Here is a 23,678-nt window from a genome sequence, read left to right as displayed (position 1 = left end):
GTCTCTGAAGCTTTGGTGAAGGAGGAACCGGGGGATTCGAATAGCTGTGTGAAGGCTGAAGAATCGAACACAGGTACACAATCACCAGCAGGGTGCGCTGCATACTCTATCCTACATGAGGGGGTGTATAGAAAGAGCGCTTTGCTCTTTGCAGATTGCTGTATTTTTACTGTTTTAATTAACCACCTCAATACCGGACACTTTTACCCCCCTTCCTCCCCGCCGCCCTCTGGTACTTCTACCGTGCGATCGGCGAGCTGCAGAAGGAATCTGCTGCCGCCAGACGTTGATCATAGAGATTTCCAGTCATCTCTATGACCTTTGGAGGCCCAGCTGGCGGAAGTAAACAACGCCGAGGACTCGGAATGAAAGAGATTGTTCATTTTTTTTTTTTTTTTTTTTTTTTTGATCTCAGCCTTTCCTGGAGGAGAGATGTGGGGTCTTACAGACCCCACATCTCTCCATAAAGAGGACATGTCAGGCCCTATTCCTTTTACAAGGGATGTTTACACTCCTTGTAATGAATCAAAAAAAAAAATGTAAAGAGAAAGTGTAAAATAAAAAAGTAACGTAAAATAGACAATAAAAAAAAAAAAAAATTTTCAAAGCGTCCCCTATGGAGATTTTAAATATAGAAGTTTGGCGCCATTCCACGAGTGTGCGCAATTTGAAAGCGTGACATGTTGGGTATCAATTTACTCGGCGTAACATCATCTTTCACAGTATAAAAAAAAAAAATTGGACTAACTTTAGTGTTTTTTTTTTTTTAAACGCTTTTGAAAAATTGCTGCGCAAATACCATGCGAGATAAAAAGATGCAACGACCGCCATTATATATACATAATGTTTGGGGGATTCTGAGTAATTTTCTAGCAAAAAAAAAAAAAATATGATTTTTACATGTAGGAGAGAAATGTCAGAATTGGCATGCGTGGCAAGTGGTTAAAGTAGTATTAGTCTGCTTTCACACTGGGGTGGTAGGGGGCGTCGGCGGTAAAACGGCGCTATTTTTAGCACTGTTTTACTACGGTATTGGCCGCTAGCTGTGCGGTTTTAACCCCCCGCTGGCGGCCGAAAAAGGGTTAAAACCCCTCGTATAGCGCGGCTATAGCTGCGGTAGTACCGCGGTATAGCCGCGCTGTCCCATTGATTTCGATGGGCAGGAGCGGTGAATACACCGCTCCTTCACCGCTCCAAAGATGCAGCTTGCAGGAGTTTTTTTCTGCTCCTGCCAGCGCACTGCTTCAGTGTTTAGGGGCGGTTTGCAGGCAGTATTTTTAGCGCAATAACGCCTGCAAACCGCCCCAGTGTGAAAGGGGTCTTAAAGTTGGATGGGGGGGGGGTGGCAGGTAAGGATTTTATAGCAGAAGAGATGGTATCAGAGACGGTATCAGTCTATTCTGCCAATAAATGCTTCCTCCTTCTTGTTAGCAGTACTGTACACTGAGCTGCACATGATGGCACCTGCTCTGTGCTGTGGTCATGTAACTCCCCATGGACATACACAGGAGTGACGTAGACTGGCCTGGCCAATCAGGTGACTGAATGAAGCACTGGTGGCTCTGCTTTAAAGTCTAACATTTTTTTTTGCTAGCACTTTTTTCTTCTATTTTTTTTTTTTTATTTAGGGGAGGTAAGGGAATTTTTTTTTTTTTTTCCTTGAATCATACTTACCTATGTGTATACATCATCGGTCAGATGCTCTATTTGTCCCCCCCCGGCGCCTCTAAGACTGAGAGCCTGGCAATCGAACACCGCAGACCGCTCGGTTCTCAGGGCTCCCCGGGCAGAGAGCTGCTGTCAGTCACCGGCTCTCTGCCCTGCCACCCTCCTCGCTCACTGGAGCGCTAGGCTGTGGAGGGTTGGGAGTGGCCGGCTCAGCCTCTCAGTAGCTCACCAGAGGAGTGGGGGTGTCGGTGATGCTTAGTGACACTCGGAAACACTCCGTCTGAGTGTTTTCTAGCGTCTCCGAGCCGTCTTTTGAGTGTTTCCGAGTGTCTCTGGCGCCCCCCCACACCTCTGGCCACATGGGGTACTGCATACACTAGCAGTGACACTGAAATGAATTATCTGAGTTTTCATTATTTCCTATGGGGAAACTCTCTTTGATATACAAGTACTTTGGATTACAAGCATTCTCCTGGAATGGATTATGCTCGTAATCCAAGGTTCCACTGTAATAAAATATCTGAATTTATGTTCCTCGCAATTCTGTCTCTGACACGCAGGAGACTCCGGCCATCACTCCAAGGCTCCTCAACCCAAGAGATGTTTAACCAAGAAGCGACCGGTGCGTAACACCAAAGCGGAGAAGGCCCACGCCTGCGCGGAGTGCGGCAAGATATTTTACAACAAGCGGACGTTAAAATCGCACCTGCGCGCTCACCTGGGCGAGCGCTCGTACATCTGCAACGTGTGCGGGAAGTGTTTCCGCAGGCACACCGCGCTGCTCATCCACGAGCGGATCCACACGGGAGAACGGCCGTACAAATGTGCGCAATGCGGGAAGAGCTTCGTACAGCAGCAACACCTGACCACCCACAAGAAGACCCACACCGGGGACAAACCGTTTCCCTGCGATGTCTGCGGGAACAGCTATCGCTGGAGGTCTGAGCTCGCCAAACATCAGAGGGTGCACCAGGACCAGGTACAGCCTACGTCTGTCTGTCTGTCTGTGTGTGTGTCTGACGAAAGCACCGACAGCCCTTCACACTTCTCTCTCTATACTAAACTTCCTGAGAGAATTGGGCCCCTTTCATACTAACAGACCGATCGGGGTCCGCCTGAAATGTTTTTTTTGAGTCCGCCATGTCTGAAAGGGGCAATAACTTTTTCATTTTGACACGCTGGTGATTGGCTGCTAGGACAATCCTATGTCTTAGCAACCAATCACCTGCGGGCTAACCACTTGCTGACCAGCCGCCGTCGTTGTACGGCGGCAGGTCGGGACGATGCGGCGGCGCACCAGCCCGAGGATAGAGAGACTGTGAGTTCCTAATAGCTAGGAATCACGATCTCTCTCCTCCTCTAGTCAGTCCCCTCCCCCCTACAGTTAGAAACACACACAGGGAATGCAGTTAACCCCTTTATCGCCCCCTAGTGTTAACCCCTTCCCTCCCAGTGTCATTGTTACAGTAATCAGTGCATTTTTATAACACTGATCGCTGTATAAATGACAATGGTCCCAAAAATGTGTCAAGTGTCCGATCTGTCTTCCATAATGTGGGAAAGGGACCTGAACTTACCGAGACCCAGCTAGCCCACCTAATACCAGCCTACCAACTCATGCTCTATCGACTCTAAAACCCAGGAAATGAATTTTCTGATGTCCCGCTGGTATCGGGTGGCACGTATTTACCCCTCCAGGTCTGAGCTATGTTGGTAGGGCTGTAGACACCGGGGTACTCTTCTCCATATATGGTGGGAATGCCCCTTAATTAGGCCTTTTTTTGGGGAAGAAATTCAGGGCCAAATAAGAAATACTAGGGCTAGACGTCCCTCCTATCCCTGATTCACTTCCTCCTGCAAAAAAAAAAAAATAATTTTAACTTTTGAACAACATGTTTGAAAACTAGGCCGCGGGTCCTTAACCACTTCAGCCCCGTAAAATTTGGCTGCCCAATTACCGGGCCGTTTTTTTGCGATACGGCACTGCGTCGCTTTTCACTGACAATTGCGCGGTTGTGCGACGTTATACTCAAACAAAATTGACATCCTTTTTTTCCCACAAATAGAGTTTTTTTTTTGGTGGTATTTGATCACCTCTGCGGTTTTTATTTTTTGCGCTATAAACAAAAAATGAGCGACAAATTTTAAAAGAAAAAATTTTTTTTGGTTATAATATCCCCAAATTTTTTTATCTTAAACAAATTTCTTCCTCGGTTTAGGCCGATATGTATTCTTCTACATATTTTTGGGAAAAAAATTGCAATAAGCATATATTGATTGGTTTGTGCAAAAGTTATCGCGTCTACAAAAAAGGGGATAGATTTATGGCGTTTATATGGCGTTTTTTATTTTTTTAACCACTTGCTTACAGGGCACTTAAACCCCCCTCCTATCCAGACCAATTTTCAGCTTTCAGCGCTGACGCACTTTGAATGACAATTGCGCGGTCATCCAACACTGTACCCAAATGACATTTTTATCATTTTTTTCACCACAAATAGAGCTTTCTTTTGGTGGTATTTGATCACCTCTGCGGTTTTTACTTTTTGTTAAAAAAATGTAAAAAACTGAATTAAAAAACATTTTTTTTTTTTTTTTTTTATATTTTGTTATAAAAAAATGAAAACGGGTAATTTTTCTCCTTCATTGATGTACGCTGATGAGGCAGCAGTGATGGGCACTGATGGGTGGCAGTGATGGGCAGCACTGGCAGGTGGCAGTGGTTGGCACTACAGGTGGGCACTGTTAGTTGGCACTGTTGGCAGTGTTAGGTGGCACTTTTAGGTGGCACTGATGAGGCAGATGTGCCTCTTCCACTTCAGGACCGATGTCCCTGACATGTGAGCCGGTGATCAGCTTTTTTTTCTACTCGCGCTGTCAGCATGAGTTAAAAAAAAAAAACGATTACCGATGTTTTGTTTACATCATGTGATCAGCTGTCATTGGCTGACAGCTGATCACATGATAAGGGGCCGTGTCCGGCCCCTTACTCGGATCGGTGATCAGCCAAGTCTCAGTGACTCGGTGATCACAGCGCGCCCTGCAGGGAGCGTGCACAGGGGAGGCCGTCATATGACGGCCTCCTGGGAATGCAGGTCCGTGCTGTGGCCGTCATTCGGCCATAGCGCAGATGTCTAGTGGTTAAATAGTAATGACGGTGATCTGCGATTTTTGGTTCCTTAGTGTGTGTTCTAACTGTGGGGGGGGACTGACTAGGAGATTTGACAGATCGTGTTTTCTACTTGGTAGGAAGACACGATCTGTCCTTCTCTCCTCAGACAGCACGGGGATTTGTGCGTTTACACACACAACCCCCCGTGCTCGTGATCGCGGGTGGCCGACGGCCACACGCATTGGTTTCCCTGCCATGCAGGGGACGCACGTGCCTCCGGTGGCGCTCATGCGCCCTCTGGTGGCTCTCCTGGGCGAAGATCTATATGTTCGGGATTTTGCCCATGAGAGCCATTCTGCCGTAGTATATCTGCGTAAGCCGGTCGGGAACTGGTTAATTAGGCCTTTTTGGGAAGAAATTCAGGGCCTGATAAGAAATACTAGGGCTAGACGTCCCTCTATCCCCAATTTTCACTTCCTCCTGCAAAAAAAAAAAAAAAATGATTTTAACTTGTAAACAACAGGCCTGGTCATTAAGTGGTTAATATTTGCAAACAAAATGAAGGCTTCCTATTTAGAATAAAAAGCTGTCAGGTTATCAAAACAGCGATATCAGAACAGATTCACTCATACAGTTTGTAGTGTACATAGATTCGCAAAACAATGGGATAAAGGAATGCTATCTGTGCTTGCAGAGCTTGGATTCATTAAATGAGTTTACCAAAAATGTAAATATTACAGAAAATCCAACCTCATGCTATATAACTAAGCTCCATTTCATGCTGAATAAACCAAATAATTATTAATGTATCTTAAATAGAAAAGTATCTATAGATAGATTTTTATTCCAAAAGCATTTTATTAAAATAAATTTGATAAAAAAAATCCAAAAAATGTGATTTAACCACTTCAGCCCCGAAAGATTTTACCCCCTTCCTGACCAGAGCACTTTTTGCGGTACGGCACTGCGTCAACTTAACTGACCGTGCAACGTTGTACCCAAACAAAATTTGCGTTCTTTTTTTCCCCACAAATAGAGATTTCTTTTGGTGGTATTTGATCACCTCTGCGGGTTTTATTTTTTGCGCTATAAACAAAAGAATAGCAACAATTAAAAAAACAAAAAAAACAATCTTTCGCTATAATAAATATCCCCCAATTTTTGCGCTATAAACAAAAAATGAGCGACAAATTTTAAAAGAAAACATTTTTTTTGATTATAATATCCCCAAATTTTTTTATCTTAAACGAATGTCTTCCTCAGTTTAAGCCAATACGTATTCTTCTACATATTTTTGGTAAAAGAAAATCGCAATAAGTGTATATTGATTGGTTTGCGCAAAAGTTATAGCGTCTACAAACTATGGGAAAGATTTATGGCATTTTTATGGCGTTTTTATTATTTTTTTTTACTAGTAATGGCGGTGATCTGCGATTTTTAGCACTATCGCGGTGGACAGATCGGACACTTTTGACACATTTTTGGAACCAGTGTTATAGAGCGATCAGAGCTATAAAAATGCACTGATTACTTTGTAAATGTCACTGGCAGGGAAGGGGTTAACACTAGGGGGCTGATCAAGGGGTTAAATATGTTCCCTAACTGTTCTAACTGAAGGGGAGATGGGACTGACTAGGAGAGAGGACAGATCGTTGTTCCTACTTTGTAGGAACACACAATCTGTCTCCTCTCCTCTGACAGCACAGGGATTTGTGTGTTTTCACACACCAATGTCCGTGCTGGCGCTCGTGCACACGGATCGCGCTTCGGGTTCCCCCCGCTGTTCAGCCGGCGGTGCTCACGCTCCCTCTGTTGGCTCTCCTGGGCAAAGCTGTATATGTACGGGATTTCTCCCAGGAGAGCCATTCTGCCGCAGTATTACCGGGGTGAACCGGTTAAATCAAAAAGATCTGATTTTGTTTTTTTTTTATTTTTATTTTTTTGTTATTTAAAAAAAAAAAATCATTGATTTTTATCCACCCTGCCTGCTTCTAACCCACCACTAAAAATGTTCTCATTTTCTCTCACAGCAGCCTGTAGAAAGTTGTCAGTTGTCAGCGGCGGCGGGTTAAATGAGATCCTGTGTTATAAGCACACATCTAGATGCATAGAGCGCTGCGCTGTTGTGTACAAATTGCTGCGGCTGGTACCAGAGCTGTGACGAGGGGGGCCTACTCCGCCTGTCAGAGTAACTTGTTCTTTTCATCTGTTCTAGAACTCCGCAAAAGCTTCTGAGGACGGGCAGAAAGGTGAGCGATCGTCTTTGTTTTATGGGGATAATTATAAGGGGAGAATGGGGGGGGGGATTAGGGAGGAAGTTGTCTGAGGCCCCAGAAGTCATAAGTTCCTAATGTCATGCTGTGTACAGCTGGAGAGCTTCTGTGCTCTGCATAATGCACCCTGTATCCTAAACCCTGTACCCTGCACCTTGCCACCAGCACTCTGTGCCCTGTACCATGCACCCTGCATCCCAAACCCTGTACCCTGCACTTTGTCACCAGCACCCTGTACCCTGCACCTTGCCACCAGCACCCTGTACCCTGCACCTTGCCACCAGCACCCTGTACCCTGCACCTTGCCACCAGCACCCTGTACCCTGCACCTTGCCACCAGCACCCTGTACCCTGCACCTTGCCACCAGCACCCTGTACCCTGCACCTTGCCACCAGCACCCTGTACCCTGTACCTTGCCACCAGCACCCTGTACCCTGCACCTTGCCACCAGCACCCTGTACCCTGCACCTTGCCACCAGCACCCTGTACCATGCACCCTACATCCAAAACCCTGTACCCTGCACCTTGCCACCAGCACCCTGTACCCTGCACCTTGCCGCAAGCACCCTGTACCTTGCCACCAGCACCCTGTGCCCTGTACCATGCACCCTGCATCCTAAACCCTGTACCCTGCAAAAGGTATTCCCATATGTATAAAAAAAAATGTTTAAACAGATAACAGGTTATGATCATGTCACCTGGTTGGTCTACTAACTAGAAAAAAAATTGTCCCTGTAACACAAGACACCCTGTGCCCTGTACCATGTACCATGCACCCTGCATCCTAAACCCTGTACCTTGTGTCCTGTACCATGCACCCTGCACCATGCACCCTGCATCCTAAACCTTGTACCCGGCACCTTACCACCAGCACCCTGTGCCCTGTACCCTGCACCTGACCACCAGCACCCTGTGCCCTGTACCCTGCACCTTACCACCAGCACCCTGTGCCCTGTACCTTGCCACCAGCACCCTGTACCCTGCACCTTGCCACCAGCACCCTGTACCCTGCACCTTGCCACCAGCACCCTGTACCCTGCATCCTAAACCCTTTACCCTGCACCTTGCCACCAGCACCCTGTGCCCTGTACCATGCATCCTGCATCCTAAACCCTTTACCTTACCACCAGCACCCTGTGCCCTGTACCATGCACCCTGCATCCTAAACCCTGTACCTTGCGCCCTGTACCATGCACCCTGCATCCTAAACCTTGTACCCGGCACCTTACCACCAGCACCCTGTGCCCTGTACCCTGCACCTTGCCACCAGCACCCTGTACCCTGCATCCTAAACCCTTTACCCTGCACCTTGCCACCAGCACCCTGTGCCCTGTACCATGCATCCTGCATCCTAAACCCTTTACCTTACCACCAGCACCCTGTGCCCTGTACCATGCACCCTGTATCCTAAACCCTGCACCTTGCCACCAGCACCCTGTGCCCTGTACCATGCACCCTGCATCCTAAACCCTGTACCTTGCGCCCTGTACCATGCACCCTGCATCCTAAACCTTGTACCCGGCACCTTACCACCAGCACCCTGTGCCCTGTACCCTGCACCTTGCCACCAGCACCCTGTGCCCTGTACCTTGCCACCAGCACCCTGTACCCTGCATCCTAAACCCTTTACCCTGCACCTTGCCACCAGCACCCTGTGCCCTGTACCATGCATCCTGCATCCTAAACCCTGTACCCTGTATCCTAAACCCTGTACCTTACCACCAGCACCCTGTGCCCTGTACCATGCACCCTGTATCCTAAACCCTGTACCCTGCACCTTGCCACCAGCACCCTGTGCCCTGTACCATGCACCTTGTATCCTAAACCCTGTACCCTGCACCTTGCCACCAGCACCCTGTGCCCTTTACCCTGCACCTTGCCACCAGCACCCTGTGCCGTGTACCATGCACCCTGCATCCTAAACCCTGTACCCTGCAAAAGGTATTCTCATATGTATAAAAAAATTTTAAACAGGTTATGATCATGTCACCTGGTTGGTCTACTAACTAGAAAAAAAATTGTCCCTGTAACACAAGACACCCTGTACCATGCACCCTGCATCCTAAACCCTGTACCTTGCCACCAGCACCATGTGCCCTGTACCATGCACCCTGCAGCCTAAACCCTGTACCTTGCGCCCTGTACCATGAACCCTGCATCCTAAACCCTGTACATTGCGCCCTGTACCATGCACCCTGTGCCCTGTACCTTGCCACCAGCACCCTGCACCTTGCCACCAGCTCCCTGTACCCTGCATCTTGCCACCAGCTCCCTGTACCCTGCATCCTAAACCCTGTACCCTACACCTTGCCACCAGCACCCTGTGCCCTGTACAATGCACCCTGCATCCTAAACCCTGTACCATGCACCCTGCATCCTAAACCCTGTACCCTGCATCCTAAACCCTGTGCCCTGCACCTTACCACCAGCACCCTGTGCCCTGCACCTTACCACCAGCACCCTGTGCCCTGCACCTTACCACCAGCACCCTGTGCCCTGCATCTTACCACCAGCACCCTGTGCCCTGTACCATGCTCCTTACCACCAGCACCCTGTGCCCTGTACCATGCACCCTGCATCCTAAACCCTGTACCCTACACCTTGCCAGCAGCACCCTGTGCCTTGTACCATGCACCCTGCACCTCAACCCCTTCCCGCCGAGCATACACAGATGTGCTTCCTCGGCTTTAGGGGTTTATACCGGGATGATACCAGGCATCACCTGGTACCGTTTTTTTAGAGCGGGTGAACAGCTTTCCAGGGATAACAGCCGATGCGGCTAAAAGCCACTCGGTTGTTATCCCGGAGGAGCGGGAGGGGACATTCCCCCCCCCCCCCCTCCCCTGCCGCTCTGACTGGGCCTTCCTCTCTCACTGGGAGACCCGATCCACGAGCCACCACTTCTGGCGCCTAGAGACAGACTGGAACGAAGCCGGAAACTTCTTTTGTTCCAGTCTCCTGAATGTAAACACGGAAGCTACGTCACTTCCGGGTTTACTCGGCTGCCAATGGCGCCAGATTTTTAAAAAATATACAGTATTCAGAATCGCCGTTTTCAGGGGTCTGAATACTTTTAACTGCAAAGGAGGGGTTTGGGGTCTTTTAGACCCCCGATCCCTCCATAAAGAGTACCTGTCACCTTCTATTACCATCACAAGGGATGTTTACATTCCTTGTGACAGCAATAAAAGTGATCAATTTTTTTTAAAACAAATATAATATAAAATAAATAAGAAAAAAAAAATATTTAAAGCGCTCGCGCAGCAAAGAAAACACATACAGAAGTCGCGCCCGCATATGTAAACGATGTTCAAATCACACATGTGAGATATTGCCACGATCATCGGAGTGAGAGCAATAATTCTAGCACTAGACCTCCCCTGTAACTCTAACCTGGTAACCGTAAAAAAATTTAAAGCGTCGCCTAGGGAGATTTTTAGGTACCGTAGTTTCTCACCATTCCACGAGTGCGTGCAATTAAAAAGCATGACATGTTTGGTGTCTATTTACCCGGCATAACATCATCTTTCACATTATGTAAAAAAAAAAAATTGGGCTAACTTTACTGTTCCTTTTTTTTTTTTAAATTCATGAAAGGTGTCTTTTTTCCCAAAAAGTTGCGTTTAAAAGACTGCTGCACAAATAGCGTGTGACATAACATATTGCAACAATCGCCATTTTATTCTCTAGATTCTCTGCTAAAAATATATATAATGTTTGGGGATTCTAAGTAATTTTCTAGCAAAAAATACGGATTTTAACTTGTAAACACCAAATGTCAGAAATAGGCTTAGTCATGAAAGGGTTAAACCTGTACCCTGCACCTTGCCACCAGCACCCTGTGCCCTTATACCCTGCACCTTGCCACCAGCACCCTGTGCCCTTATACCCTGCACCTTGCCACCAGCACCCTGTGCCCTTATACCCTGCACCTTGCCACCAGCGCCCTGTGCCCTGCACTTTGCCACCAGCGCCCTGTGCCCTGCACTTTGCCACCAGCGCCCTGTACCCTGCACTTTGCCACCAGCACCCTGTACCCTGCACCTTGCCACCAGCACCCTGTGCCCTGTACCCTGCACCTTGCCACCAGCACCCTGTGCCCTGTACCCTTCACCTTGCCACCAGCACCCTGTGCCCTATACCCTACACCTTGCCACCAGCACGCTGTGCCCTATACCCTGCGCCTTGCCACCAGCACCCTGTGCCCTTATACCCTGCACCTTGCCACCAGCACCCTGTGCCCTTATACCCTGCACCTTGCCATCAGCACCCTGTGCCCTTATACCCTGCACCTTGCCACCAGCACCCTGTACCCTGCACCTTGCCACCAGCACCCTGTACCCTGCACCTTGCCACCAGCACCCTGTACCCTGCACTTTGCCACCAGCACCCTGTACCCTGCACCTTGCCACCAGCACCCTGTACCCTGCACCTTGCCACCAGTACCCTGCACCTTGCCACCAGCACCCTGTACCCTGCACCTTGCCACCAGCACCCTGTACCCTGCACCTTGCCACCAGCACCCTGTACCCTGCACCTTGCCACCAGCACCCTGTACCCTGCACCTTGCCACCAGCACCCTGTACCCTGCACCTTGCCACCAGCACCCTGTGCCCTTATACCCTGCACCTTGCCACCAGCACCCTGTGCCCTTATACCCTGCACCTTGCCACCAGCACCCTGTGCCCTTATACCCTGCACCTTGCCACCAGCACCCTGTGCCCTGCACCTTGCCACCAGCGCCCTGTACCCTGCACTTTGCCACCAGCACCGTGTACCCTGCACCTTGCCACCAGCGCCCTGTACCCTGCACCTTGCCACCAGCACCCTGTGCCCTGTACCCTGCACCTTGCCACCAGCACCCTGTACCTTGCCACCAGCACCCTGTGCTCTGTACCCTGCACCTTGCCACCAGCACCCTGTGCCCTGTACCCTGCACCTTGCCACCAGCACCCTGTGCCCTGCACCTTGCCACCAGCACCCTGTGCCCTGTACCCTGCACCTTGCCACCAGCACCCTGTGCCCTGCACCTTGCCACCAGCACCCTGTGCCCTGCACCTTGCCACCAGCATCCTGTGCCCTGTACCGTGCCACCAGCATCCTGTGCCCTGTACCGTGCCACCAGCATCCTGTGCCCTGTACCTTGCCACCAGCATCCTGTGCCCTGTACCTTGCCACCAGCATCCTGTGCCCTGTACCTTGCCACCAGCATCCTGTGCCCTGTACCTTGCCACCAGCATCCTGTGCCCTGTACCTTGCCACCAGCATCCTGTGCCCTGTACCTTGCCACCAGCATCCTGTGCCCTGTACCTTGCCACCAGCATCCTGTGCCCTGTACCTTGCCACCAGCATCCTGTGCCCTGTACCTTGCCACCAGCATCCTGTGCCCTGTACCTTGCCACCAGCATCCTGTGCCCTGTACCTTGCCACCAGCATCCTGTGCCCTGTACCTTGCCACCAGCATCCTGTGCCCTGTACCTTGCCACCAGCATCCTGTGCCCTGTACCTTGCCACCAGCATCCTGTGCCCTGTACCTTGCCACCAGCATCCTGTGCCCTGTACCCTGCCACCAGCACCCTGTGCCCTGTACCCTGCCACCAGCACCCTGTGCCCTGTACCCTGCACCTTAAACCCTGCACCTTGCCACCAGCACCCTGTGCCCTGTACCCTGAGCCTTGCCACCAGCACCCTGTGCCCTGTGCCCTGAGCCTTGCCACCAGCACCCTGTGCCCTGCACCTTGCCACCAGCACCCTGTGCCCTGCACCTTGCCACCAGCACCCTGTGCCCTGCACCTTGCCACCAGCACCCTGTACCCTGCACCTTGCCACCAGCACCCTGTGCCCTTATACCCTGCACCTTGCCACCAGCACCCTGTGCCCTTATACCCTGCACCTTGCCACCAGCACCCTGTGCCCTGCACCTTGCCACCAGCGCCCTGTACCCTGCACTTTGCCACCAGCACCGTGTACCCTGCACCTTGCCCCCTGCGCCCTGTGCCCTGTACCCTGCACCTTGCCACCAGCACCCTGTGCCCTGTACCCTGCACCTTGCCACCAGCACCCTGTGCCCTGTACCTTGCCACCAGCACCCTGTGCTCTGTACCCTGCACCTTGCCACCAGCACCCTGTGCCCTGTACCCTGCACCTTGCCACCAGCACCCTGTACCCTGCACCTTGCCACCAGCACCCTGTGCCCTGCACCTTGCCACCAGCACCCTGTGCCCTGCACCTTGCCACCAGCACCCTGTGCCCTGTACCCTGCACCTTGCCACCAGCACCCTGTGCCCTGCACCTTGCCACCAGCATCCTGTGCCCTGTACCGTGCCACCAGCATCCTGTGCCCTGTACCGTGCCACCAGCATCCTGTGCCCTGTACCGTGCCACCAGCATCCTGTGCCCTGTACCTTGCCACCAGCATCCTGTGCCCTGTACCTTGCCACCAGCATCCTGTGCCCTGTACCTTGCCACCAGCATCCTGTGCCCTGTACCTTGCCACCAGCATCCTGTGCCCTGTACCTTGCCACCAGCATCCTGTGCCCTGTACCTTGCCACCAGCATCCTGTGCCCTGTACCTTGCCACCAGCATCCTGTGCCCTGTACCTTGCCACCAGCATCCTGTGCCCTGTACCTTGCCACCAGCATCCTGTGCCCTGTACCTTGCCACCAGCATCCTGTGCCCTGTACCTTGCCACCAGCATCCTGTGCCCTGTACCTTGCCACCAGCATCCTGTGCCCTGTACCTTGCCACCAGCATCCTGTGCCCTGTACCTTGCCACCAGCATCCTGTGCCCTGTACCTTGCCACCAGCATCCTGTGCCCTGTACCTTGCCACCAGCATCCTGTGCCCTGTACCTTGCCACCAGCATCCTGTGCCCTGTACCTTGCCACCAGCATCCTGTGCCCTGTACCCTGCCACCAGCACCCTGTGCCCTGTACCCTGCCACCAGCACCCTGTGCCCTGTACCCTGCCACCAGCACCCTGTGCCCTGTACCCTGCCACCAGCACCCTGTGCCCTGTACCCTGCCACCAGCACCCTGTGCCCTGTACCCTGCCACCAGCACCCTGTGCCCTGTACCCTGCCACCAGCACCCTGTGCCCTGTACCCTGCCACCAGCACCCTGTGCCCTGTACCCTGCCACCAGCACCCTGTGCCCTGTACCCTGCCACCAGCACCCTGTGCCCTGTACCCTGCCACCAGCACCCTGTGCCCTGTACCCTGCACCTTGCCACCAGCACCCTGTGCCCTGTGCCCTGCGCCCTGCACCTTGCCACCAGCACCCTGTGCCCTGCACCTTGCCACCAGCACCCTGTGCCCTATACCCTGCACCTTGCCACCAGCACCCTGTGCCCTGTACCCTCTGCTGTGCATGGACTTCCCTATTTACTGAATCCAGAGATGCTGCAGATGTGTTCCAGGAAAAGCCACCTAACATGCATCTTCATACAATGCTGTGTGATCTTCATTGCTAGATGTAAATCCAAAGGATAATTGGTTTATTGTGACTGTAGAGGTTTCCTCCAATTTAACACATTTCTTATTTAGGCACAACAATAGATATTAGAACATTACAATGAAAAAAAAAATCCTTTACAAATCCGACTGTTCCACTGATTAAGGTGATTCTAAAGGCGAAAAAACCCAACATGTCATACTTGGCACCTCTGTGTAATTGTTTTTTGGGGTCCCTCGCTTGTGCTCCTGGCTCCTCCACCTTACTGAGTGCCACCTATAGCAAGCCACTTGTAATGGGAGCACTGGTGTGTGCGCTCACTCCTGAGCTGGCTGTGCATATCCGGGGCTTGGCCCCACCCCTGCTCCCTACTCACTGGCTGTGATTGAGAGCAGCAAGAGCCCAGTGGCTCCCGCTGTTGCCTCTCTGTCCAAGGAGGAGCAAGAGTTGCTGCTCTTGTGCACATTGCTGCAGCGAGATTAGCTTCAGGTACAGTATCTCACAAAAGTGAGTACACCCCTCAGTCACATTTTTGTAAATCTTTTCTTCTATCTTTTCATGTGACAACACTGAAGAAATGACACTTTGCTACAATGTAAAGTAGTGAGTGTACAGCTTGTATAACAGTGTAAATTTGGTGTCCCCTCAAAATAACTCAACACACAGCCATTAATGTCTAAACCGCTGGAAACAAAAGTGAGTACACCCGTAAGTGAAAATGTCCAAATTGGGCCCAATTAGCCATTTTCCCTCCCCGGTGTCATGTGACTCGTTAGTGTTACAAGGTCTCAAGTGTGAATGGGGAGCAGGTGTGTTAAATTTGGTGTTATCGCTCTCACTCTCATTGGAAGTTCAACATGGCACCTCAGGCCAAAAAACTCTCTGAGGATCTGAAAAAAATAATTGTTGCTCTACATAAAGATGGCCTAGGCTATAAGAAGATTGCCAAGACCCTAAAACTGAGCTGCAGCACGGTGGCCAAGACCATACAGCGGTATAACAGGTAGGGCTGGGAAAAAAATTGATTTAAATCTTGAATCGAGAGGTCAAATCGATTCAAAATTTAAGCAAATCGATTTTTTTAGATTTTTTTTTTTCACAGCGCCGATCCCGAGGCGCTGCGGGCATGAGTTTTTAGGCGAGGCCGCGGCTTCGGCCTAGTCCGCGGCTAGGGCCGGACGCCGCAGACTAGGCCAAAGCCGCGGCCTCGCCTAAAAGCTCATGCCCGCAGCATCTCAGGACCGGCGCGGTTTCCAAAGAAAAAAAAAACTCAATTCGAACCGTGAATCGAGTTTTTTTTTTAAGAGAATCGAAGATTTTTTTTTTTTAAGAAAATCTCCCAGCCCTTATAACAGGACAGGTTCCACTCAGAACAGGCCTCGCCATGGTCCACCAAAGAAGTTGAGGTCACGTGCTCAGCATCATATCCAGAGGTTGTCTTTGGGAAATAGACGTATGAGTGCTGCCAGCATTGCTGCAGAGGTTGTAGGGGTGGGGGGTCAGCCTGTCAGGGCTCAGACCATACACTGCATCAAATTGGTCTGCATGGCTGTTGTCACAGAAGGAAGCCTCTTCTAAAGATTATACACAAGAGAGTCCGCAAACAGTTTGCTGAAGACAAGCAGACTAAGGACATGGATTACTGGAACCATGTCCTGTGGTCTGATGAGACCAAGATAAATGTATTTGGTTCAGATGGTGACAAGCGTGTGTGGGGGCAACCAGGTGAGGAGTACAAAGACAAGTGTGTCTTGTCTACAGTCAAGCATGGTGGTGGGAGTGTCATGGTCTGGGGCTACATGAGTGCTGCCGGAACTGGGGAGCTACAGATCATTGAGGGAACCATGAATGCCAACATGTACTGTGACATACTGAAGCAGAGCATGATCCCCTCCCTTCAGAGACTGGGCCACAGGACAGTATTCCAACATGATAACCACCCCAAACACACCTCCAAGATGACCACTGCCTTGCTAAAGAAGCTGAGGGTAAAGGTGATGGACTGGCCAAGCATGTCTCCAGACCTAAACCTTATTGAGCATCTGTGAGACCTCCTCAAACGGAAGTTAGAGGAGCGCAAGGTCTCTAACATCCACCAGCTCCGTGATGTCGTCATGGAGGAGGGGAAGAGGACTCCAGTGACAACCTGTGAAGCTCTGGTGACCTCCATGCCCAAGAGGGTTAAGGCAGTGCTGGAAAATAATGGTGGCCACACAAAATATTGACACTTTGGGCCCAATTTGGACATTTTCACTTAGGGGTGTACTGACTTTTGTTGCCAGCGGTTTAGACATTAATGGCTGTGTGTTGAGTTATTTTGAGGGGACAGCAAATTTACACTGTTATACAAGCTGTACACTCACTACTTTACATTGTAGCAGTGTCATTTCTTCAGTGGTGTCACATGAAAAGAAAGAAGAAAATATTTACAAAAATGTGAGGGGTGTACTTACTTTTGTGAGATACTATAAGTCCTGCTGTGTAAGTCTATGGAGCACATGGGTCGGGAGTGTGTAGACCATGCTTCTCCCCATTACCAGCGGCTGGCTATGGTGTACATAAACAGAAAAGGAGGAGCCAAGATCGCCTTCGGGGACCCAGGAAGAGGAGGATCGGGGCCACTCTATGCAATACCACTGCACAGCGCAGGTAAGTATTACATGTTTGTTATTTTAATAAAAAAGAAAAAAATCTTTGCCTTTTAGTAACACTTTAACATCTGTAAGTACACTTTCACTAAACATCACGGATTCCACATCCATGCATCGACTCTTCTGTTTCTGTCTCCCAGATGTCGCAGTAAAAAGGCGCTTCAAGCGCGAAGGTCAAGGCACGCTGGGCACCCTGGAGAGGGGCAAGGCTCTGGGCAAGCGGGCCAGGCTGCTGTTGCGGCAGCGGGCGCAGAAAACGGAGCGCAGCCATTCCTGTCCGGAGTGCGGCAAGAACTTCCTGAATAAGAGGACGCTGCGCACCCACCAGCGGGTTCACACGGACGAACGTTCCTACATCTGTAACGTGTGCGGGAAGAGTTTCCGGAGGCACACCTCGCTGCTCATCCACGAACGCATTCACACCGGGGAGCGGCCGTACCAGTGCGCCCAGTGCGGGAAGAGCTTCGTACAGCGCCAGCACCTCACCACCCACCTGAAGACCCACACCGGGGAGAAGCCTTTTCAGTGTGCGCAGTGCGGGAAGGGATTCCGCTGGCGCTCTGAGCTAATGAAACATCAAAAGGTGCATGAAGAGGTGAGTTCCCGCCTGACCCGACCCGACCCCTGTACTGTCTGATCAGAAAAAATGATAGCCATGCAGTGTGTGAAAGATTACTGTCCTTTATGAATGATTATCAGTACCATCAGATTACGTATCTTTCGGGTTCAATACTTTTGTGTCACTGACCCAGAACATATATTCAGGTCCAGAGTTTTGACTGTGTTGGCTTAACCACTTCAGCCCCCGGAAGAATTTACCCCCCTTCCTGACCAGAGCACTTTTTTGCAATGCGGCACTGCGTCGCTTTAACTGACAATTGCGCGGTCGTGTGACGCTGCACCCAAACGAAATTGACGTCCGTTTTTTTTCCCCCCTTTCTTTTGGTGGTATTTAATCAGCTCTGCGGTTTTTACTTTTTGCGCTATAAACAAAAAAGTAGCGACAGTTTTGAAAAAAAAAAGCAATATTTTTTGCTTTTTGCTATAATAAATATCCCCAAAAATATATAAAAAAAACTTATTTTTTTTCCTCAGTTTAGGCCGATATGTATTCTTCTACATATTCTTTGTAAACAAAAATCGCAATAAGCGTATATTGATTGGCTTGCGTAAAAGTTATAGCATCTACAAAATAGGGGATAGATTTATGCCATTTTTATTAATATTTATTTACTACTAATGGCGGCGATCTGCGATTTTTATCGTGACTGCTACATTATGGCGGACACATCGGACACTTTTGACACATTTTTGGGACCATTCACATTTATACAGCGATCAATGCTATAAAATTGCATTGATTACTGTATAAATGTGACAGGCAGGGAAGGGGTTAACCACTAGGGGGACCATTGTCCTTTATACAGCGTGTACAGGGTTTACAAACACTTTAAAGTGATTCTAAAACCAAAAGGTTTTTTTTTACATGTTTAATGCATTTCCTGCATTAAAACGGAGATCCACCCATTTTTTCAACTTGATCTGAATGAGTCGTTTGCTGCAAGTCTAACATTTGGCATGTTTTTTTTCTTGCTGTGTGCGCTTTGTTGCTAGGGTGTCCCTTGTAATCTGCCTCTTCTCAGCCGCTGCGCCATACGTCATATCCTGCCGCGCCTTGGCTCCTGGGAGATTTATTGTCGTCATTCCCAGTAGTCAGTGGGCATTGCATGGTGTAGCTTGATTATCTTTGTTGCCATAACAACGGGATGGGCACTTCCTCCATTGCCGCCCGTTGCTACGGCAACAAGATAATCTTCCTGCGCTGTGTACACTGTGCACGCGCGAATTCAGGAGGTGCATGCTGGGTAGCCAGACTCCTAGTGGGCTTCCAATGCCCACAGTGAAGATGGAAGCGCTCTGGAATGAAGAAAACAAACGTGAGTGAATTAAAAAAAAAACAGGACTCGAACAGCGATTTTATTAATCACACGCATTAAAGTATTTAATGCAGTGCAGCAGAACAAATGATCAAAAAAAAAAAAATGTGGGTGAACTCCGCTTTAAGGTAAAAAAAAGTTTTATAGTTTGCTTCCCTCATAGACACAGCTCAGGAGCGAGCACACACGTGTGGGCCCCATAGCAAGTGGCTTGCTATGAGGGCAACAGGAAGGAGAGGAGAAGCCAAGAGAGGGCCCTTGCAGGACCCGAGAAGAGGATGTTCGAGGCCGCTCTGTGCAGTACCATAGCACAGAGCAGGTGAATATAATATGTTTATTTTAAAGTGGAGTTCCACCCCCCCAAAAAAAAAAATTAATGTGCTTAAAAATAATTAAAAAAAAAAATTTGGAGAATTTTTTTTTTACCCGTCTCTAAATGCCTGTTGCTAGGGGGTCCCTCGTAATCTGCCTCCTTTAGCACCTGGGCTCCTGACGTCACTTCCCTCTGCGCAGGAAGGAAGATCACCTCTCCCCCCCTCCCTCTAGGGCCTAGGCAATCATCTGGGACACGTGACAGGTCCCACATGATTGCGCGGCCAGTCACGGCTCGCGCATGCGCAGTGGGTGCCCGGCTGTGAAGCCACAGCCGGGCACCCACAGTTAAAATGCCAGCACCGCCAAGCGGAGGGGGAGACGAGCGTGGCTTCGATCCCCCGCATCGCTGGACCCTGGGACAGGTAAGTGTCCGATTATTAAAAGTCAGCAGCTGTAGTATTTGTAGCTGCTGACTTAATTTTTTTATTTTTATAATGGGAACTCCGCTTTAAATAAACAAAAAGCCTTTAGTAAAGCACCTTTCACATGGAGTGGACTTTGATTAGACCAGCAGAAGATCTGTCCACTGATCCACCTACTGATGACAGCAGAGCGGGTGAACAACAGGTCCGTGTCCGCTCAGATTCTACAGAGTGGACACCTCCCACTCTACTCTATGGACCGGAGGGTGTAAACCAACTCCGATGTCTGTTTACACCCGACTGCCCTCCAATCCGATCTGCCTAGACGGAAGGGGATGAATCTTCTTTTTTTTTTTTTTCCAGTAGGCTTGTTTCTTTCTTCTTCTTCCTCTTCCTCTTCTTCTTCCTTCTTCTTTCTTCTTTCTTCTTCCTCTTCCTCTTCCTTTTCCCCTTCCCCTTCCTCCTCTTCCCCTTCCTCCTCTTCCTCCTCCTCCTCCTCCTCCTCTTCCTCCTCCTCCTCCTCCTCCTCCTCCTCCTCCTCCTCCTCCTCCTCCTCCTCCTCCTCCTCCTCCTCTTCCTCCTCTTCTTCCTCTTCCTCCTCTTCTTCCTCTTCTTCTTCCTCTTCTTCTTCCTCTTCTTCTTCCTCTTCTTCCTCTTCCTCCTTCCGTTTTTGGGCTTTGACATTGAGCCGATCGGCTCTGATAATCAGCACATTGGTTATCAGCGCAGCCCACATCAGAGGTGCCCACCCAAATCCAGAGTGCCCTCCCAATTCACCTATCGATGCCCATCAAAGTGCCCTTTAAAGATGCCAATCAGTGCCCATCAGTAATGCCTGGCAGTACCTCCTAATCAGTGCCATCTATTAATGCCCATCAGTGCCACCTATCAGTGCCACATATTGGTGTAGCCTATCGGTGCCCATCAGGGCTGCATATCAGTGTTGCCTATCAGTGCCCATCAATTCTACATATTAGTGCCGCCTCATCATCAGTGCCCGTTAGTGAAGGAGAAAACAAAATTTTATAACCGAAACGAAGGAAATGAAAAAAAAAATTAAAAAATGTTGCTCTTTTTTACTTTGTTTAGCAAAAAATAAAAAACCCAGCGGTGATCAAATACCACCAAAAGAAAGCTCCTATTTGTGGGTGAAAACGATAGAAATGTAATTTGAGTACAGTGTTGCATGACCGCGCAATTGTCTTTCAAAGAATGAAAGCTCTGAAAACTGTCCTGGGCAGGAAGGGGTGGGGGGGAGTCCCCGGTATTGGAGGGGTTAAGAGGAGGTCTGTTATGGCAACCAAAATATTTTTTCTTTATGTCCTGTATAGTCGATGTGTAAATCTATATGAATGACGGTAATAATGAGTGCTGTTCTGTCTCCCCCTCCCCCCCTCCAGTCTCTGCTGTCCAAGACAGATGTTGGCTGTAAGATGGAGAAGGAGAATTTCTTTGGTGAGTTTTCTTTGCCTGTCATCTAATTGTCAGAGGAAGTTCCTGTCTGTGTCCCCCCTCTGTGCACTTTTATAGGAGCCCCAAAACAAGAAAATTAATGTCTGTTAATAATACGCTCCCTTCAATAAGCATTCTGAATGGCTGCTGTGGGCGGTGCAGATGCTGAACTTCCTTTTGTATGATGTACAAATTCAGAATTTTCTATTATGTATCCCTTTTTATATCAATCGTTCGGTAACTTCATGATTGATTTGATGCTGCAGCCAATGTATTTGCTGGAATGACATCAAAACGATCAGCCAGTTGTGTCCATACAATGTGTGGCAATCATTACTGATCTGTTCAGCCCCCCCCCCCCCAAAAAAAAACCTCCATCCTCCCCTCTAGATCATGTCTAAGCATCATTTATTACACATTTATATAGCAGTGATAATTTAGCAGTGCTTTACATAGAAGTACATTCACATCGGTCCCTGTCATCAAGGCGCTAAGGCAGGTGCAGGCAACCTGGGGCCCTCCAGCTGTTGTGGAACTACATTTCCCATAAGGCATTGCAAGGCTGGCAGTTACAATTGCTCCCAGAGGCATGATGGGACTTGTAGTTCTGCAACATCTGGAGGGCCCCAGGCTGCCTACCCCTGGTCTAAGGTCTATAACACATACATTAATGTACTCAGCAGGATTTGTTCACTGGCAGAAAAAAAAGAGCCAGCCCGGTATGGTCCCTCCCCTCCGCACAGCACGGGTCAGCACGGGTCCCTCCCCCCTCCGCGCAGCACGGGTCCCTCCCCCCTCCGCGCAGCACGGGTCCCTCCCCCCTCCGCGCAGCACGGGTCCCTCCCCCCTCCGCGCAGCACGGGTCCCTCCCCCCTCCGCGCAGCACGGGTCCCTCCCCCCTCCGCGCAGCACGGGTCCCTCCCCCCTCCGCGCAGCACGGGTCCCTCCCCCCTCCGCGCAGCACGGGTCGTCCCCCCCCTCCGCGCAGCACGGGTCCCTCCCCCCTCCGCGCAGCACGGGTCCCTTCCGCGCAGCACGGGTCCCTCCCCCCTCCGCGCAGCACGGGTCCCTCCCCCCTCCGCGCAGCACGGGTCCCTCCCCTGTCACCATTTTTCTCTTGGTGTCAGAAGTGATTTATGCTGATAGCAGAGGAAGGAGGCAGCAGAAAGAAATGACGCTTAGGGGTTGATTTACTAAAGGCCAATAGACTGTGCACCTTGGAAAGTGCAATTGCACTCTGCAGGTGCAGTTGCTCCAGAGCTTAAAGCATCACTTTGCAAAGAATACCCAATCACATGCAAGGAAAATAAAAAAAACAGCATTTTTGCTTCCACATGATTGGATGATGAAAGTCAGCAGAGCTTCTGCTCATTTACTAAACTCTGGAGCAACTGCACTTTCCAGAGTGCACAGTCTTTTTGCCTTTAGTAAATCAACCCCTTAGTGCTCTGTACTGAGACAAGTACACACTATAGAGCAGGGATCTTCAAACTATGGTCCTCCAGCTGTTGCGGAACTACATGTCCCACGAGGCATTGCAAAACTCTGACATACACAGACATGACTAGGCATGATGGGAAGTGTAGTTCCTGAACAACTGGAGCGCTGTAGTTTAGAGACCCCTACGATAGACGGATGTGCTTTGTTCCTATTCCATGTCTGAGGTTTACAACCACTTGAATCCCTCTGTCCCTCAATGACCGAGAGATTTTTGTACTCCCCTTAAAGAGGTTATGCTACAGGTAAGCCTATATTAAGGCTTACCTGTAGCTACCCAGGATATCTCCTAAACCTGCACTGTTTAGGAGATATCCCCCTGTGTCTGCATGTGCCAAAGAGATCGGCACATGCACACTGAAGCAATGGCATGTCGTGCTGCTGCTTCAGCTAGACGTGCCTTTACTGGCGGCTCACGCGTGCATGCGCCAGAGCCGCGATACCCGGAAGAAAGCCCCGAGCGAGATGTCGGCTTCGATCTAAGGTAATATATAATGAGCTAGTATGCTATGCATACTAGCTCATTATGCCTTTTGTCTTGCAGGGTTCTCTTTTTTTTTTTTTTTTATTTCATTTTTTGGGTTTACTTCCTCTTTAATATCCTTTTCTATTGAGGGTCACCAGTTCCACCCCTCTTTGTGTCTAATATGCTCCTGATACTGCTTTTGACTTTGGCATTTTGGGAATAGAAGGGGGGGAGGGGTCATAGAATTGTGATTTTGTCTAAATTCTCCAGTAGGCGGCGGTATAACCCAATGATCTCTGAATTCCCATGTCTGTCTATGAATGCCTAGAAATGTAATTTTACAGTAAATAAAAAAATGCTGTTGTCTCATTGCTGACTAATGGAGTGATGTTTGTGACCCCAGACTGACGCCGTTTCATTTTGTGTCCGCAG

The 23,678-nt window shown here is 49.8% G+C and overlaps 1 protein-coding gene across 2 annotated transcripts in view; it reads left to right on the top strand.

Annotated features, from left to right (window-relative positions):
• The window catches only part of LOC141126698 (uncharacterized), a 59,527-nt gene that overhangs the window by 22,691 nt on the left and 13,158 nt on the right, over positions 1-23,678 (top strand). For both annotated transcript variants that reach the window (XM_073612666.1, XM_073612665.1), the window contains exons 3-7: positions 1-73; positions 2,229-2,647; positions 6,996-7,029; positions 17,298-17,752; positions 21,232-21,286. In XM_073612666.1, coding sequence (XP_073468767.1) covers positions 1-73; positions 2,229-2,647; positions 6,996-7,029; positions 17,298-17,752; positions 21,232-21,286 — 1,036 coding nt within the window. The remainder of the gene's footprint in view (positions 74-2,228; positions 2,648-6,995; positions 7,030-17,297; positions 17,753-21,231; positions 21,287-23,678) is intronic.

The sequence above is a fragment of the Aquarana catesbeiana genome, linkage group LG02, assembly GCF_042186555.1.
Source record: "Aquarana catesbeiana isolate 2022-GZ linkage group LG02, ASM4218655v1, whole genome shotgun sequence".
Taxonomy (NCBI): Eukaryota; Metazoa; Chordata; class Amphibia; order Anura; family Ranidae; genus Aquarana; species Aquarana catesbeiana.
Note: the sequence above shows the minus strand (reverse complement) of the source record. Positions and strands in the feature narration are given on the sequence as shown.